This window comes from Carassius auratus, chromosome 34 (assembly GCF_003368295.1).
Source record: "Carassius auratus strain Wakin chromosome 34, ASM336829v1, whole genome shotgun sequence".
NCBI lineage: Eukaryota > Metazoa > Chordata > Actinopteri > Cypriniformes > Cyprinidae > Carassius > Carassius auratus.
The window spans coordinates 17,329,959-17,350,175 of NC_039276.1; the positions used below are offsets into that span (position 1 = coordinate 17,329,959).

The 20,217-nt window shown below is 39.1% G+C and overlaps 1 protein-coding gene across 1 annotated transcript in view; it reads right to left on the minus strand.

Annotated features, from left to right (window-relative positions):
* The window catches only part of LOC113053389 (exportin-4), a 29,066-nt gene that overhangs the window by 2,659 nt on the left and 6,190 nt on the right, over positions 1–20,217 (minus strand). The window contains exons 5-16 of the mRNA XM_026218373.1: positions 19,491–19,607; positions 17,456–17,609; positions 12,939–13,051; positions 7,374–7,531; positions 6,056–6,230; positions 5,072–5,248; positions 4,629–4,771; positions 4,407–4,552; positions 3,990–4,167; positions 1,878–2,037; positions 1,509–1,678; positions 71–245 (exon numbers count right to left, since the gene is read on the minus strand). Coding sequence (XP_026074158.1) covers positions 71–245; positions 1,509–1,678; positions 1,878–2,037; positions 3,990–4,167; positions 4,407–4,552; positions 4,629–4,771; positions 5,072–5,248; positions 6,056–6,230; positions 7,374–7,531; positions 12,939–13,051; positions 17,456–17,609; positions 19,491–19,607 — 1,866 coding nt within the window. The remainder of the gene's footprint in view (positions 1–70; positions 246–1,508; positions 1,679–1,877; positions 2,038–3,989; positions 4,168–4,406; positions 4,553–4,628; positions 4,772–5,071; positions 5,249–6,055; positions 6,231–7,373; positions 7,532–12,938; positions 13,052–17,455; positions 17,610–19,490; positions 19,608–20,217) is intronic.

A 20,217-nucleotide genomic window follows, 5' to 3' on the forward strand; every position in this document is an offset into this window, starting at 1 on the left:
CTGCTTTGTGGTCTCTTCAGAACAACGCTTGACCTTCCAGATATTTCTCAATAATCATTTGGTTTCTCACCTCGGCCCAGTATTGCTGTTTGGTATCAGAATCCATGTGAGCAAAGCCGCCCAGGACAAGGGCCTTCATCAGGGTCCGCTGGACTGTGCTGGACAGCATATGCAAAGGAGGGCTGCGACTGGCAAACTGCTTGGCCAAGTTCCACCAGTTCTCACACTGCACCACGATGTTCGCCCTGGACCGTGAGAGAGGAAAGAGTTGAGATAAACACAGATGAACAAGCCTCATATTTTACTGAAGACTTAATGGAATCGTTCTCCTAAGAAATCATCTTTCCATCGCTCATATGACCTGAATGACATTTAAATGTGTTGCATCACTGTCATTTCTGCAACTTGCAAGAGTTTGAATTTGCCAGGTTTAAACATGCACATGAGCTAGTCAAAAAGTTTGGGTTCAGTAAGATATTTTTTTTTTAAACTTACTCAGTATGCAGTAAATTGATCAAATATGACAGTAAAGAAAATTATAACCTTACAAAGGATTTGTATTTCAAATAAATGCAATTATTATGAACTGGTGAAGGAATTCTATTTTATTTTATGCATTTTTTTACAGAAAAGTATTAAGAGGGACAACTGTAAAAACTGTAATTCAACACTAATAATTCATGTTTCTTGAATATCAAATCAGCATATCAGAATGATTTCTGAAGGATCATGCGACACTGAAGACTGGAGTAATGATGCTGAAAATTTAGCTTTGCCTCATAGGAATAAATTACATTTAAAAAAATATATATATTCTGTAATCATTTGTTTACCCTCAAATTGTTCCAAACCTGAATAAATCCACTGAACATAAAGTAAGATTTTGAAGAACGTAACTAAATAGTCTCTGGTTCCCACTGACTTCCATTTAATTTGTTTTCCCATACTATGGAAGTCAGTGGGGACCATCAACTTTTGCGTTACCTATACACCTCAAAATATTGTATTTTATTCCACAGAAGAAAAAAACTAACCCTTTAAACATCAGTCTATTTATTCCTTATACAAAGCAATCACATGACTTCAGAAGAATCTGAATATTGTTGTTGAGTCATATGTATCACTTTCATAGCATAATCACTATGCTTTCATTTGATGGAAAAAGCAGCATTCTTTACAAAAATCCCTTTATGAATGAACTTAAGTGTTAGCAAATGCCAGACACTACTGCTTAATGCAATATTTCTTTCTAAAAAGATTCCCACTGATATACGGTGCCATTTACTGTTAATTCACATTTATTCATGTAGCATTACACAATGGTAAGTTAAGAAATCACTATGCAATGCAATAGCACAATTCCACCAGCAGGCGGGGAGATTAAAAACATTTGGTCTTGTATCACCTGACAGTATATGAAGACATTCGCACACATCACTCCTTGAGCCTGTCAGTGAGCAGCTGCCCTGTGGGGCATTAAGCTATACAGACAGCAAGCAGACACAAACCTCTCTCTCTTCTCCACCAGAGTCACCAGCAGCTCCACAGTATCATTAGCCAGCTCTGACTCAGAGCTCCACACTGACAGATTATTGATCACTTTCTCCAAAAGATATCCCACAATCCACTGCGCTCCCTCTGTGTCCGCTCCAAATGCTGTGCTGAGAGGTATACTGATCTGAGGGAGAGAAGTAAAAGACAAACACTCAGAGGAAGAGTCAGAAGGAATAGAGTCACATTAAAAAATGTCTAGGTTAGGTTCCAGGAATTTGTGTGTGATTTTCGAAACGAGCCAAAACAGAAACAAACTGGAGGCTTCATTCAGACATCACCCCGGCTGTTTCCACAGACTGATTGACCTCATTTTGTTAACTCACTTGGCTGTAGAGTTTCTCATCCACCAGCAGGTATGTCTTGGCCCAGCGCCGAAGAAACCAGACAATGTCTTTGCCCATCTGAGGACTCAGGAGCTCAGTCAGGCTCGCTCGTGTAGCCCGAGATTCCACTTCTGAGGTTCTTAGCACCGCCGATAACAACCTGTGACAGAGGGATGTAGAGAAATGGAAATACAAATCCAGCTGAATATGTATAAGGCAATTTCCTGCCAGCAGAACAATCTGAAATAGAATTTGACAGTCTATTGTGTACAGGAAAATTAAGAGAGTACTTCAGAATAACAAGGGTCTGAAATGGCAGAAAGGATGGAAGAGAGTTCATACAGGTTCTGTCTAGATGCTCTGAAACTCAACAAAAAACGGTTTACCCGCTTTCCCCCACCCATTCACCAGCCTACGGTCTCTCCAAATCCTCCGACCTCCACATCGCTCCCCTTACCCATCAACTCAGAGTCCTTCCAGTCTTTCAATCCTCACCTCGATCCCATGCCAGAGTTCTGGAATAACACCATCCACTGAGCCCAAATCAGATTACAGGCAGATTTTTGCAGACAATACCACTAGTTCTCTATGAGACCCGACCAGTAACCGCTTAAACAGCTTCTACATCACTTCAATTACACTATTCATTAAATTCACAGTCTATATCCCATTCCAATCAGATTAGAATCAGATCAAATATCTGCTTGGAAAAGCCAAGAAAAAAAAAAAATAAGAAAAAAAAAAATCTGTGTTTAAATGTAACAACTCCAGCCCATATTCTGCTCCTTCCCCTTCAATTAAAATAATCATAATAACAATAATATAATAATAATAATGTGTATTTATATATTTTTTATAAATAATATTTATGCTGTAATACTACTACTACTACTAACAACAACACAAACTTTAAAAATTTAAATTTTATTAGCTATATATAAAATTGTATACATTTTAAACATTTAATTTGTATTTATATTTCCTATTACGGTTTAAATATATTATGAAATAAAATAAATAAAAAAAAGAACAGCTGAAAACAGCAACCTAAAATTAATCAAAAATCAACTTGGAAATAGCTTCCGAGCACACGCTGGCCTCCGGGCCCCAGTGCTCCCCTCTGACCCTGGGCTCTGAGCGGCACCTGGCCTGGCTCTAATTGAATAATGTGTGGGGAGTGGTGCTGCAGCATTGGCTGGCGCCGAGGCAGGGGCCACTTGAGGGCTGCTGTTCGAGTGGCAGGCCTAGCTGGGCACGTGCCAGGCCATTCCCCACTGGTCAAACGAACTGCAGATCAAACGGCCTGTTCTACACCACGCCTGCACTCTCCAGCAGCAGTTCTGAGTGATACATTTTAAACAAGTCATTGTTTCTGTAGGCAGCATGATCAGCAAACAGCTGGCTGGGTAATCTGCTCACAACCTGATCATTACTGCTATGTCTGGAGGCATTACCGCTATGTCTGAAGGCATTTATCAGACCAAACGTTAGAGAGACACACTACCAATCAAATTCTTTTGATCGTCAGGGTTTTTGAAAGAAGTCTTTTTTGCCATTTTTTTGGAAACGGTAACTGTGTGACTAAAGGTGCATACAGAGGAACTGTTCGTTTTTTCCACTGCAAATGTTTTTTAATCAAATATTGGGTCAATTTCTCAAACCCTCATCACATTTCTAGCATCAACTTTCACATAAATTTCTGTGAATAACTTAACAAAACAATCAGATAATTCAAGCCAACAACAACACCCAACTATATTTTCCACCATTTTCAATTGTGTTAATAACATCCTCTCTCAAACTCCTCCTACACCTTCATGGTTGTCAAAAGTCATTGAGGATGCTACACAAGACAGGAGTCTATATCCTAGCACAATGCCCTGAGTGCACAGAACCAGCTTGAAACTGTCTGGTCTACTTATAAGAGCGTTGCAAAAAAGAAAAGAAACCCAAGATAAAATCTAGATAATATTACATGAAAAATTTGAATAAAAAGGAAATCATATAATAATGTATCAAAAATCCCATAGCTAATAACTACCAATAAACCTGAATCTTCTTTAGAGTAGAGTAATGACACACTGCCACATGTGTACTGTGAGGACTCTCTACCTGATAACAGAGTCTGTCCTGTTGCATCCTGGGATGGAGGTGGCCTTCTCTCCAGGAGAGCCGAGCAGCTGCAGTGTAGTGTTGATATCCACCTCCGTCGAGTGTTTGATAGAGTACTCCATCACTTCTGAAGGTATCAATGGTGTTTCACCCTGAGGGTCATCAGCCAAGAGGTAACCTGAGAAAACACCAAATACTTCAGAACAAATGACAAAAAGCAACTCGACTGGTCTCCAAATAATAATAAACTCCAGTCGCATCTGAATTACAATGACCTCGATGAATGAAACCTCTATAGAGGGTGTGACGTTAAACATGCGACTCGCATTTGTGAGTGAAAACGAATGACATGAAGGTGAGAAAATCAGGACAGAATGAGAAATCAATTCAGAATGTCTTTTTAAGACTGACACAGACCTGACACTAAAATGAGCCAATGAATGTCTTCGTAAAGGTCATCTAGGACCTTCCGTTCCACCGTCCCCGGGTCTGCTGAGGCCATGAGGTGCTGTTGGTGTCTCTGGAGTTGCCCGTGAAGCCGTGTGACTCGGTCCTCCAACAATCTGAAGACAGATGAGAAATGTAAGGCCCACAGTGGTTATTACAGCGGTTTCTCTGAAGTGCTTAGTGTGTCTGTACCCTGTGAGCAGAGGTATACAGTGGTCTGCAGCGATGCGGCCCAACATGCCGATACTGGCCAGCTGATCTGAGAACAGCTCTCTGTCGTCCTCCTGTAATTCGTTTATTTCTTCCTCTTCATGAGAAGCGACACCATTTGCAGTCTAAAAAGATAAATAATGCATTTGACTGAAACCATGTGCTGGAGTGGCTCGGTTACTCTGGCGGGCAATTGTTTGAAGGAAAACGGTTTTAGACATTTGTTGTGGTTCTTGCTTTTCCATTTTAAATAAGATGAAAAGCAAACCACAAAGTCAACCAAAAAAAAAAAATTTACAAGAAAAGCAACAATTTACCAACAAATTGGTAAGCCAGAGATATTTTGACAATGTTAAAAGAACAGATTTATCATGGTGAGAAAGATGCGTTTGGATGTGAAGGTGGATAAACGCAGTTGTTCTGACCAGGTTTCTCGTGCCGTCGGGAGCGGCGAGGTGACACTGAATGTAGGAGTTGAAGACCTGCACGGCCGGCTGGACAAAACAGCCCCGAGGGAAGTGTTCGTCCTCCTGCACCAGCGTCAGCCAGGACTCCAGCAGCTTATCATACGCCTCCATGTACACCATGTCATCCTTATCCAGCTAGAGGAAGAGAGATATACGTGACTTCACGCTAATCATGTCCCATGACACATCCTTTCTTTCTACATTACATGCTAAATTCTACAAGTGTTTGCCCCGACATTTTTTTAAAGTATAAATTACTCTGTTATTCTGATGTTAAATAACTCATAAACTGTAGTATAATAACATTGTAATAGTACTTAAACTATAATAATTATAATTTAATAACACAATGACATTTATAAATAACATGTCAGATTGCCAATTTTAGTGTAGATTATACTCCTATATTTACTGAACACTTACATTTTTTAATTAAATGAAAACTTTTTTTTACATTTTTTAATCATTACTTTGGCACGAAGGAGTTTACTAATATAAACTACTGTTCATGAGTTTGGAGCTTGAAGGATATTTTTATTCTGCAAGGATGCATCAAATTGATCAAAAGTGAAAGCAAAACATTTATTATGTTACAAAGCATTTCTATCTCAAAAGCTGTTCTTTTAAACTTTCTATGCATCAAAGCCGGTTCTTTGATTAGCACTAAATATCCATCACCTGCTTTCAAATGGAGCGGCACTTACTACACAGAGCCGTAGTTCCCTGAAAAGCTATGCAATATTGTGTTCATAATCGCATGCGATTCTTCTGCGATTGTGATGCGATATTGCGTAGCGATATTGCAGAGATTAATCGTGCAGCACTAATAAAAAGTCCGCTGCAACAGAGCAGTTCTCTATATTTAAAAATAAAAAAAGAATAACGAGTTTGACATCCACAGCCCCTCAGCTACTCTGGTTGTGGTACAAATGCAGTACTCACCACCTCCTCCAGGGCGGCGCTGCGACCAAACGAGCACGTGAGCAGTGTGAGGCAGTTAATGAAAGAGGCGAAGAGCTCGTTTGGGAGAGCTGTCAGAACGCTTCGGGGAAATGTGCTGATGAGGTTACTGATGATGCTGGAGATGCCTACGGCCTCAGAGTCTTCAATCTCGATCCTGTCACAGGGAAAATATTTATCTATCAGCACAAATACCTCAGCTGCTCTAAAAGGGAGACTTAGAGATTTCAACCACATCACCAAACTGCTGTTGTGCTGGCACACTTCCTGGATTCTGGGAAAATACGCTCCCCCCACCCCCTTTAGTTCTGAAAGAGCACTCGAGGTCTGCCTTTCTTTATGCTCCCAACTGCGCCTCTAACCCATATCAGATGGACTTAAATTGTAAGCAGAAGAGTTCAATCACGCAGATTGGCGGACCTGCCGCATGGTTTTCCGATGATGCAACTGGAAAAATGCTCCAGGAATAGGTGATTACAGAATGGCAGAAACAGAGAGAGGGAGGAGTGGGGAGAGACCCCGACTCACTACGCCTACTTCATCTACTTGTTCTCAAATTCCAAACAGCAGTGTATGAGAGAATGTGTGTTATTTAAAGCCACAGAGACATCATTACAGAGCATTTAGGTTGTGAGTACTAACACACGACTCCACCAATACATGTTGTACAACAGTGTCAAAAATTTAATTTACTAGTAGATAATATCTGGCTCCTGGAAAGTATTTTCAAGAGGCCATTATGAACACACATTTTCCTCATTTAAGTTTAGTAAATTAAACTAATAGTATTTAATTCTAGAAATAAAATAAAGAAATACTTAAACAGTAGTAGTAGTAGTAGTATATTATTTGTTTATTATCTATACACGTCAAGGGTTTTTCCCGCCCTATTTTAAAAATAAATTGGGTTGTAGATTTGTGACTTGTCCTGGTAATTTTCTAACCCTGCTATATGGCAAGATCTCACTGTGAAGAACATGTCTGGTCCATATTTAACAAAAAAAATAAAAATAAAAAATAAATTACATTTTACTTAGAGAATTAAGCATATTTTTAAGATCATTAATATGTTTTGCACTGCTGTAAAATTTCATTACTGGTCCTAAAATAAAAATTCTAAATGTAAATTATTTTATCAATTATAATGATTGTAGGGTGAAACGTAACCTAGACATGCTTTCATTAGGTTCACCTTTGTTCGACAACTACTATGCAGTTATCTAAATACAAAACAATGCATTTGGGAATGACAAGCATATCATGCACACAGTGAATGACACAACGTTTCAGAGAAACGCACCCATTGATCATACTGAGCAATCCCTCCACCAGGTGGGCCAGGTAGGTCACCTGAGCGTTCTCATCAGGGAAGATGGGGCCATGCATGGAGGCCAGCTGGGCCAAGCACTGAAGGGAATCTTGAGCCATGTCTGAGTCCTCTCTGATTTTCCTGTGCACCTACAAGACAGAGACAAAAACACGTAATTTCTGACTCAACCCATTACACTGGCGTAAACAATCCTATTTTCAAGAGCATTATAAAAGCTGCAAGCCTGATACCAGATTATGGACTTTCCTATGAACTCAAGAACCAACATTGATGATCCCACATAAAGATCAAGATATCCTAAAACAGACTTCATGATCAACTCTCTAAACCGACATCAACGCAGCTCACCAACAGACAAATGATATCATATCATGAGTGCATGAGAGAGAAAAGAGGCAGTTCTGGAGTCTGTAAATGGGACTGTAGGTATATGCTACAATGTTAAAACCAGACAGACCCCCTCAAAGAATCCAGGAGGAACTACAGACCGGCCCAAGGGCAGCTGACAAAACACACTGGCCGAGGAGCTCACACACAGTCTCCCTGAATCACAGAGAAAAGCCTCTCTCAACGACATACAAAAACATACTTTCTTTCTTGTCCGCATTCATTTCTTCTGCCCTCTCTTACGCATAGATACGCAGTCTGTCTTCGATTTCTCATCTCACGCAAGTCTCTGAAACCTACTCAGTGAAATAATGAACGGAGGAAAATTGTGGAATACCCCTCACCTTCACCAATGGCAAAACTACTGCATCTCGCTACGGATAAAAACACTTGGCTGCCACAACCCAAGCCAATCAATCAATCAATCAATCTATCAGATCGGCTGCTCAATCACCAATCCAGTCCGAGGCGTTCACGAGGACGAGTGGCGAAAAGAGAGCACTACATGGCCGAAGAGACAGCTAAACAATTCTGAGCGGACCGACTCGAGTCTCCAGCACATGTGGTTGTTTGGCACGGTCCTTTGCTCTTTTTCTTTAAATCCCTGGAATCTTACGCTCTCTCGTCTGTTCGGCAGACGTTCTTGTGGAGATGCTCTGCGAAGACGTGCACGGAGTTGGACGGAGCCCGCTGAATGATCTGGAAGACTGTGGACGAACCTAAAGTGGCATTTCCTCAACACATACCACCTCCTACAGATAAACCGATGAACATCAGCCACTGGGTAAAGCGCTAACGCTAACACCCTATAGCACAGCCCTGTCTGCTAGAGCGGTGTGAAATCATCTTCTGAGCTGAAGAAGAAAGGGAGGGAGGGAGAAAGAGAAAGAGAGAAAGAGAGAGGGTGTGAGGGGGAGATGAGAGAGAGAGAGAGAACTGAATAGCGAAAGAGAAGAAAGAAAAAGAGTACAAGGCCAACGCTCTGTGAGCAGCATGCTCCGTACAAACAGCTGCTCTGAAGAACATCCGCGCCATGTGAACTATGCCAATCGCCTTGAGTCTGACTATAGTTAGAGCCTGGCAGGGGGCGAGGGGGTGTCTGAATCAAAACAAGACTAGGTAGCTTTCCGAAATGAATGCTAGAGAGAAAAGCGACAGGGCGATCTATTAATAGAGAAAAGACAAAGACTTGTGTCTGTCCACGGGGAGGATTAGACCCTCTCCTGCTTTCTATTCTCACCGCTCACTGCTTCGGTTGCATTCAGTGTGTTCAGATCCTGTTACAAAATCAGAGGCCACAATCAATCACCTCATGACAGCGTTATACTCCAAGTGCCATAACAAGCCCTGATTGTGTTTATACCATAAACAAACCACACACATGCTCGGAGTCAGAATCTGATCTCAGCTTCTAAAACTCTGCTTAGCGCTTAACACATGTGGAGCCAAAATACGGAAAAAAATAAATAAATTGAATATATACTAAATAAAGAAATATATCAATATAATTAATACAAAAAACCCTGACAATTCTTTTTTAATTGTGACACCTCATTCTCAGATATACAAATATATTCATTAAAATCTTATTCTCATCACTCCAATACAAAAAATATTGAAATGATTTTTTTTTATACAAGTCTTTGTATTAGGTACTTTAAAAATTAATAAAAGTAATGAAGACATAACTATCATATTGAACCACAAAATACAAAAATGTAAGATTTTAAAATTTACAAATAAACAAAGAAATACATACAGAAAAAAATTGATGTTTTCTGAATAGAGACCTCATTATGCAATAAATAACTTCATAAAATATCACTTGTTCAATGCACAAATATATAATAAATTACACAAAAATAAATACAAAAAAAAAAAAAAAAAAAATTGTATGATCTGTAATGAGAATCACTACTAATAAAAATAATAAAATAAAAACAAGTTAAGTGCCTGGACACACTGTAATAAGAATGTGGAGAAATGTGCTCGACTATGAAAATAAAATGTCAATGCAAAATCTTAAGGGTCCTAAATTATAATCCATTTTTGATTTAAAAAAAAATAAAATAAAATAAAAATAATATATATATATAAAAATGTGACTGTTTGTTACTACATGGAGGAGTGTATGTTAAGCCAGAGGGTGTAAGAACAAACCTAAACTAATACCACAGACAAAAACACCCTTCATTCGGTTTGGCTGGTAGAAAAATGTTAGCCCAGCCATGGCTTTATTAGGTGCAAAGCGAATGAGACTTATTTTAATTTATGCTTCATTTTCTCTCTTCTGCACATTTCTGAACCTCTGAAAAGCAATCAAAGAGGCAGAGAGACCTTTAGATGGATGGCCTGCCCCCTCCACCACCCGAGGCAGGATTGGAGGCTGTTAACAGGGCTATGAATCCAGGGTTCAGAGTCTAATCCTGCACTTCATCTTTAGTCACCTCTGACCCCAGCAGCGCGTGTCTGGACGCCCCCTCATCTGTTCAGGGCACAGCTGAGAAGCCAGCCAACACACACAGACACCACTGACAGGCCGACAAACGCACTCACCCTTACACACATAGATCCCCCTGGCATGGGCGTAAAAAACAACAAGCGCACCACACACAGCTACAAGGAGACTCGTAAAGACACTTAGAGGGTGTGACAGCAGACCACTTTAACCCGTAACAAAAACATTCCCCCCACTCACTGGAAATACAACTAAATATCACATGGCTCAAACAACACTCCAAAAGAGCTGCACAGAACTGCTGAACTACATGCTCAGCATCAAAGAGACTTCACTGAACTATCCTAAATACATCCTAAACTAATGTTACAATCAGATATCAGATTCACGGTATAGACACTGTGGTGCTCACATGGGGGATAAATGTTTGAATCTGGCTCACAATTTTTCCAGGTCTCATTCATTTCTCCATCTACTTACCGGCTGTCTCCATCTCAATTTTTTTGTCAAAAATAAATACATTTGTCAAAAGCCAATATTTACACACATTTTTTTTCACATGTTTTGAAAGAGGTTTCATTTGTTTGCCAAGGCTGCATTAATGTGATACTATTGTGTACTATCTTTTATTTTTATGTAATTAATCAAACAATAATATTGTAAAATATTAAATTATATATATATATAAAATTCTTTTTCTTAATGCAATTATGTGAGCTTCAAAAGAACAGCATTTATTTGAAATTTCGTGACATCACAAATGTTTTTACTTTCACTTTTGATCAATTTAATCATAATAATCATATTAACTATTTACTGACCCCAAAACTTTTAAGAGAGTATATAAATGTATTTATCTTCTTGGATGTTTTCGTGTGTTACAACACTGTACCTCAGAAAATTCAATTCGGCTTTTCAACAATGGCAACACATACTTTAATGTCAAATAAATATTTATAAAAAAAAATTACTGAAATCACTAAATGCTATTTTTTTCTTTATACTATACAACCAAATGAAACCACTAAACTACATATGAATGACCCAGTGATGATTTGGGTGTGTCATACTAAAGCAGTTAAATTCTTTTGACTACAAAAATCCAAAATAGTTGATTTCCATTTCATTTTACATGACTCTGAAGTTTACTAAGAAAATAAAAATATATGAAAAGTTTTAGAATCTAACTTAAAAAAACAACAACAACAACAACCATATTTATCTGTTATTTCAGTATGCTTAAAACTCCTAACAGCAAATCCCAGAAAGACAAATGATACACTTGTGTTTGAACAGCCCTTGACCTCCAGGTCAACAGATTGACCCTTATTAAACGGCTGTGCAGTTTGTCGCCAGTTTATAGATCGCAGCCTCCTTCAAAAAGAGGCGTGAATGATGGAGCAGCGTATTGGCACCTTGACTCATTCCTGAGCAGCAGAGTGAAGGAAAGTAACGTCTAATCTGGCTGTAGAAACCACCCAAGACTGATGGTGGAAAGCAGAGCATTTTTTGGCAGCGCATGCCTCGGAGAACGTGTAATGGTAATGGAGAAAGAGCGGAACGCTATCTGGCATATGAATCACTGATGCCGGTGTAACCTGACATAAATGTTCCACACATCACAACCTGAGCCTCACAGGAATTAGTTCTGTGAGATGTAACGAGCCATTAGACTGGATTTCTAATGACTGGAAGGTATATTATGCAGTATGCACGCATAACACATGATATTCTGGGGAAAATAGAGTCTAACAGTAGATTTAAAGAAGTAGAAGCTGCTTTATTCAGCCATCTAGGGCAGTCATGGTTCCGGGTGTGTGTGTGTGTGTGTGTGTGTGTGTGTGTGTAACACTTGAATGAGTTAAATGCAGATCACAAATTCCGAGTATGGGACACCAAATTTGGCTACACGTCACTTTAAATCTGAACATTAACATCAAAATGAAACTATGGATAATCATGGTATATAGTAATTCTCATGATAGATTTGCTTCTCAGGACAACTCTGTCAGCACTAAATCTGTACTAATGCACATCTAATACAATTATTTATTACCTTATTACCAAACATTTTCCTTGTAATGTTGTCATTATTGCCGTGAGCAACAGACTTCACATTTGGGAACGTTTTTTCCCTGGGACAGTTGTGTCACCCACAGATCCCGTTTCAGAGTAAAAGCACAAGTTCACGTTTTTACAGGAGTGCTGAAAGCATCATATACAATATCAAATAGCCTATCGTTCAAAAGTTTTGGTTTTAGCAAGTTTTTTTTTTTTAAGAAATAAATACTTTTATTCAACGATGCATTAAATCGATTAAAAGTGACAGTAAAGGCATTTATAATGATAAATCTTCTTCAAATAAATACTGTTCTTCTGAATGTTCAATTCCTCAAATCTTGAAGTAAAAAAAGGATCAGTTTTCACAAAAGCAAAATAATGTAATAATAATGTAACAAGATTTCAAATATATTACAGTTTTTACAGTATTTCTGGTGAGCACAAGAGACTTTTCAAAAACTGCAGCTCACTTCTAAACGTGCCTTATAAATATTTCTATATCTGCTAAATATTTATAACAATATCTGATGCATTGTCATTTGGTCAAAACATCGGTCAAAAAGTCTGTTTCCAAGCAGGTAGTTGAAGAAAACACCTCAGACAGAATAAATGCATAAGTTGGTACTCACAGTGAAGAAAAGGTCCATGACTCTGTGGTCTAGAAGAGTTTCCCTCCAGGACTCGGTTGGCTTGAGCATGACATTCTGAGTCGCTTCGAACATGGCAATGTAGTGCCTCCCCAGTGACACCTCAGTTAAGGGCAATAGCAGAAGCAGAAAGGATAAGGAAAGATGTTTCTTAACCCTGTCACTTCTCTCTGGCCGTTCTGTTTTGGATTAAGAAGAGTGTGGAAAATTGCTGCAGTGAATTCCCAGCATCTGTTTTCTGCAGCTCCTTCTCTATCGCTCTTGTTCACCAGCACCGTTACTACTGTCCCCTCCCACTAAATGTTTACCTCAAAATCTCCCCCTTTCCATATGAAGCCCACTGGGAAAAGAGATGGGAGAAAAAAAAAAAAGGAATGTCGAAAAACGCGAGAGGCAGGGAGGGGGAGAGAGAGAGAAAAGGCTCCCACAGGAATGTCTGATCAAAGCCAGTTACCGGCAAAGGCCACGCATTCCTCTGGGCCGGACCCACAGTCACTCCCAGCAGACAAATGCAAGCACGCTCTCTCATTCACACACACACACACACACTAGCGTATCTGCTCACGTTCACCATATACAGCCACATGTGTCAATGCACATTATGTGGCGACTCACCTATGCATTCACTAAAGCTGAAACTGGGAAGTGCCAGGTGCCAAACTAGAGTAAGTGTGCTGAAGTGTTAAACTCTTCTGCCTGTGTCTGTCCTGATCAGACCTGACTTTACGGCTTCTTAAAAATAGCAAGGCCTGGGGCCGGCAGAACTCTGAGTGACCCGTGCCGAGGAGAGAATGGGCCTCGAGGGAGAGCAGCTGGAGCTTGTGTGCTGACCACCAGCGGGCTGATAGCAGCCTGCCACGTGAGCGCAGCAGGAGAGACTGACGGACGGATGGACAGGGCGTAGGGGATAAACCAGCCGGTCACTTAATGTCACTTGGAGCCACTGCTGGAAAAGTGTGTGAGCGTATGAAAAACTGGGAGGGTGACAGATATGACCTTCTGAAACCCAACCCGGGCTTACTCACAAACGCACATGACTCGTTTCCACCAGCCCTCGTCCCAGCTGCTGAACACTCAAAACACATGACAAACTCTGAAATCAAATAGACGGTCTCAAGTAAGTGCTGTAACGTTGGGCTGCATTCACAACGGACATGTTATCGTGTTCAGCTAGAATGAGCTCAGTGAAATAGCACGGAAGCAGACTCGAGATATGTTTTGAACTTGAAACACTCATGGTATGAGATGCCATGAATGAAACAGAGAGAAAAAACGAAAAACAGTGAGACGTGATGCAACTACCAAAGAAGCCCTTTTGCACATGTAATTGCAATAAAGTAAGTTAATTGATGCGTTTATCTTATATGTTTGTTGACAATCCACTATTTTTCAGAAGTTTAGGGTCAGTAAGATTAAAAATCTGAAATCATTTTTAAAATGCTGATTTGGTGTTCAAGAAAAAATTAAATTACTATTACCACTACTACTGTTTTATTCAAATTGTTTGGCTTCCTAAAAACACCAGCATGAAGTCTTACATTTGGTAGCACTGCCTCTAGAAAGTTATATAATCTAACTAATCAGAATTTTGGGTTTCTCCCAAGAGCACATATGTAAATGAAGACAACAAAAAGCAATATCAACTAAAAGACCATTTAAATGTGTACCACAACAAAAAGTTTCCAGTTACCACACGAGGAAAATCTTTTTTCAGAGGTGGCCACTGCACAATTCAGAGGCATAATTCAGGTGAAACTGGTCTGAATCTGCAAGATGCTGCTTCCTTAACCCAAAATCACTGAATACATAGATCCCTGCCGCTCAGTAGAGATGAAAGATACCACGGTTGATATATTGGCAGGGTCGATTCAAATCAAAAGTGGACACTGAAGTGCAAGACATAAATGAAGTAGTAGCTGAATGTGAGCTGAAGACATTGTGTGTTTAGTTTAGGACTGCAGACTGAATCAATCAGGAGGCATTCAGAGAACGTAATAATTATGAGAGTGCTGAGAGCTGCCCGGTGCCAGAGAACAGAGATGAGATCCAAGTCTATTAGGAAGCCTGAGTGTCACATCCTCCCTCTTAAGATTCCCCCCACGCCCCAGGAATGCCCTCCTCCCCGTAGTCAAGTCAGGGACAGCAGTCTTACAAAGCTCTGCTCCACTTGTGCATGTGTGTGTTAGAAATGTGCAGTGACACACAGCCGTCTGTCAACTCGCTCTACCATTCAGAGCACCTGACCGGCTCAAAGCCTGGCCACAACCCGCCCCAGGGTCACTGAAGCCGTGAACAGACATGCAGTCCTGCAGACACTGAGGGGAATCACATGTTTAGGATTCACTCAGATGACATGTACATGCATCAAGTGGGAGTGTGTCATGGAAAGATAACACGCATGCCATGGCCTTGACTACTGAGAGATGGCGGCACTTTGAGAAAAGAGTCTAAGCGGCTGTCAGGAACACACACTCGCACTCGCGCGCACACACACACACACACACACACGTCATGTTGGCTGTTACAGTACATCATATACATAATTATTTCAAATATATCACAAAAATGTAATATAAAACACTGTTCAAAAGTTTGGGGTTTTAAAGTATTAAATTAATCAAGAGAAACAGGAATAAATTACATTTTAAAACACACTAAAATAGAAAACTGTAATTTTACATTTAATAATATTTAATATTATTACTGCAATAAATATACAATTAATGTATATTTGATCAAATAAATGCAGCATTTGTGAGAATAAGATACTTTAAAAAGTAAACAAATTTAATTTATTGCATCGGTTATGAGATTAATGTTTTAAATAAAACTTTGAGAGACTCATTCCTTCAAAATGCCAAAGTAAATGCTGCTCGGAGAATGTAAAATACTTCTGTCCTGATCTTTGTTTGGAACAATTTTCATTTGTGAAATAGAAAAAAATGTAAGTAACTACTTGTTTGTTGAACTACAATCAATGTAACATTTGCAATTGTGAAAATAATGTGATACTCAACTACATCATGTTATAAATAAACTAAACATTTAGAATTTTCACCTCAGTATGTTTGTTCTGTGAGTTTATGTGCAGTTATGCTCATTTGATTTGATTTCTCAATGAAAGTCTCTCTCAGAGACAAGCAGCACGAGCCACTGATATCAGAAATACACCATCAACCATCAATCGCTTTTTAAGCTGAACGTAATAAAATCAGAAGAATCATTCCTGAGTGTCCATGTGTCACTAGTTATTTTTTGGTTACTTAATCAGGCTATTCATCCGGTCGGGCAAGAAAAATTTGCAGCTAAGACAAACAATTTGAATAAAATAGTAGTAGTAATTTTATATTATTATTATTATTACTTCAAGAAATATATTACTATTGTATCTTACACATACATACACAAACACACACACACATATATATATATATATATGTGTGTGTGTGTGTGTGTGTGTGTGTGTGTGTTGTGAATGCAAGTCTTGTATAGACTCACATTAAAGAACAGACTAAGTGACAACTCATTCATGCAACTCATCAAATAGTCAATTTTAGAAATTAACACTAACAAACCCACTCTGTCCTCTCTGCGTCCTTAGTAGATGTGTTCATGGTATCAAAGAACTATCTTCCTCCAGCGCCCAGTGGGTGATTAATATGACTCGAAAGTATGCAAACACATCAATGCACAAATGGCTGGCCGACATTCCAGCCCAGCACTCAATGAGCTGTGTGTTTAAAGGCACACTTATTGAGCACAATAAGGGCTTGGCACAGGCCTCCTTTGTAAGTGATATGTGACCCTGGTTGGCACAGACGCCAGCTCAGATCTCTTTAAAGAGACACAGAGACACAAAGTCAGTCTGAGTGGGATTAACACCTCACAGAGCTAAAACACACACAGACGCACGCACACCATCAATCACAGCTCATGATTTAGGACTAACACCAGCACATGCCAATAGTACAAAAAAAAAAGGCATGCCAAGGCATAAGCAAAACTACAGAGAGACAAGATCCTTAAAACCTTTAGAAATGTATCTGAATGTAATCACATGTATTAAATTGTGGGACAAACGTTCTAGATCCAAATCGATCATAAATACAAATGCCAGAAAGGTTCGAATTTTGTGGCTTTAAGCAGGTGGAAGCACGCTCTAAAATAAGTTAGGTTCTTTTTTCTTTTTCTTTTTTTAACAAGCACCAAGAAATGAGCCTGGATCTGTGTTTGCAATTAGTAGCAATACATTTTATGAAGGTTAAGAATGATTATCACATTATAGCTTGTCTCTTATTAATCCAAAAGTAAGTCACAGATAATTTTCTTTCTTAACCTTGTATCTCTAAAACATTTGTGGCTGCAGTCCAGGTCTAGTGCTCTCTAGTGCTCGCAGGAAATCCAGCCTGCTCCACCTCTCTGCTTCCCTCTAAATTTACAAGTAAAAAAGACATAGCTACAAACATACACACAAATATAAAAAGTCACTAAAAGGATATGATTGGGTGGAAGAAAGTTCCAGCTGAGCACTTGATTGGCCAGCGCAAGGTAGCGCTGGAAAACACAGGACATCTGAGCATTGAGGTTCTCCCTCCGACTGAACTCCTGCAGGACCTCCATAGTGAGCATGAAGATCTGCCTGAGATCGTCCTCCTGCAACACACACACATATATATGCATTGTGATTACGACATGTTTCAGATCATTTTTTTTTTGTTGATTATTGACAAGGCAACACTTTTCACTTTTATTTAGTTTTTAGTACTAAAATAACGAAAACTAAATTAAAACTGACAAATAAAAAAACAATATTGCGTTAATTTTTTTTAAACAAAACTTCTAAAAAAATCTAATTCAAAATATTAACAAAAACTATATAGGATCATCAATAGCCGTGTTTCCACTATCGAGCTAAGACCAGGCGTGCTAGTGCGTGCCAGGGCCAGTCGCGTTTCCACTGTCACTTCCGGGGCTTAATCGTGCCTCGCCGGGGCTTCCTTGGGGCCAACGGCCAGGTTTTTTCGGCCCGACAAAATCCTTGGGCCAAAGCGGGCCAGCTGGGGCTAGAGGAGGGGTTACGAACAAAGGCGGAGTTTCTCTGTGTCTAGAGAGCGTCAGCGCGGATCATTTCAGAAAGATAACAATTTTAACACCAGCATTAAATACTTTTTAAAATCAGTTGAGCTCAAAACTCACTCTTAGTCAGCAGCGAGTGTTTGAAATAACTTGATCCGATGTGGATTATAATCACTAAACAAGGCAGAAATATTTATAAGCGATGTAAAAGACTATGCACGATAAACATTAACATTACCATGGTAAATATGACCGCTTGGAGAAATAAGACGTGAACTTCTTATTGTCTATCACAATTGTGTATTTATTAAGTAACATTTTATCTGTCGTCTTGTTTCGTGAGTTTAGCTCCACGTTGCATATCATCAAAATATAATAATGATTTTTGTTTGGGAGCTTTTATAAAAATAGAGAGTCTGCGCTGAGATCATTTCAGAAAGATAGCTGCTATAACGCCAGCATTAAACGCTTTATTTAAATAAGTTGAGCTCAAAACTCACTTTCAGTCAGCAGCGAGTGTTTGAAATAACTTGATCCAATGTTGATTATAATCACCATACAGGGCAGAACTATTTATAAGCGATGTAAAAGACTTTGCACGCTGGGCATTAACATTAAACATGGTAAATATGACCGCTTGAAGAAATCAGACGTCAGCTTCTTATTCTCTATCACAATCGTGTATTTATTTAGTAACTTATATTATCTATCACAAGCCTCGTCTCGAGAGTTTAGCTCATGTTGCCTATTATAAAAATATAATAATGTTTTTGTTCGGGATCCTTTATAAAAATAAAGATATAATTCATTGTTAATGTGACGTATAGGCCACTGTGACTACAAATAAACAGAAACAGACTCACTGAATAAGCAGGCTATTTTCATAAGCGTTAAAAATAAATAAATAAAATAGAAAGTGTATTTATGTGTGATTAATTTTGAGTCTTGATAAATTAAATCAATATGATCACTGTATCACTTATTCTATAGTTAAAACATCCATGCTTTTGAATTTGAATATATAACAAAGCATGCAAACAAACGGCCGCTTTTATCATGTTCGTTTTGTGATCGCGCATGTTCCAGTGACTTATTTCTTAATTTTCTGATAACTTCTCTAGTGAAATAATGAGGTTGCGTGACGTTGTTCTGAGAGGCGTGTAAAGGGCGTGTTTTAGTGACGAGCAGCGGTGCTTCAAGCTCCACTGTGGAAACCCTGCGCTATTCTGGCCTCGGTGCTACTGGCCCGAGGCTATGAGCCCCGCCCGGCCCGTTTTAAGCCCTGGCTCGCACTGGCCCGACAGTGGAAATGCGGCTAATGATTTGATATCTATGAAAAATTCTTATCACATGAATATTTCTAAACGTTTTTGGCCATTACTGTTTAACACACAAATATAAACGGTAAACAGCCAATACAGGGACAATACAGCTGTTAACAGGGACAGAAGGACAGACCTGAAAGACACGTTTGCAGCTTCCGTGAAACTCCATACTGAGGCCAATGTTACTGGTCTTACTGGAGCTGGAGAACTCACTCAACAGAGCCGTCAGGATGGAGCAGGCCAGTGTTTGCTAGCAGGACAGAGACAGGCATTACTTTCCATTAAAGGCAAAATAGGTTAAAAATCTTAAATACCATTTAAATTACCTCTTATAATTCAATACTGGTGCAAAATACATGAAATAAGGACAGAAGTTTTTCAAAGGTTTCATTTTTACTGTATAATTTATTATTACAGCTAGGCATTTGACTGACCACACTAACTCTTTAACCTTTAACTGAACCAATTCAAACCATAGAACAGGAGCGCTCTCTGCAGGACACAGGGCATACTCTATTTTTTCAATAGGGCTCTGTTAACAATTTTGTTTAGGAACACTCATGGCTATAAATTATTTTTAGGGGAATGGGCAAAATTCAGAGTAATTTTTTAATCATTACAGATGGTCAACTTAATATGTTACAATACAACACATATTAGGGCCCCAACATATTCTCTCTCTCTCTTTTTTTATTATATCAACCACATTCATGGGAAAAAAATACAATAGATAATTAGGGTAAGTGTACCCATTAAGCCCACCAAAATCTAAGTTTAGCAACTTTTCATAGATATTGTCCAGATTTATATGGGGGGAAAAAAATGTGTTGAAATAAAATATTAATCTCTCATTTGAAAAT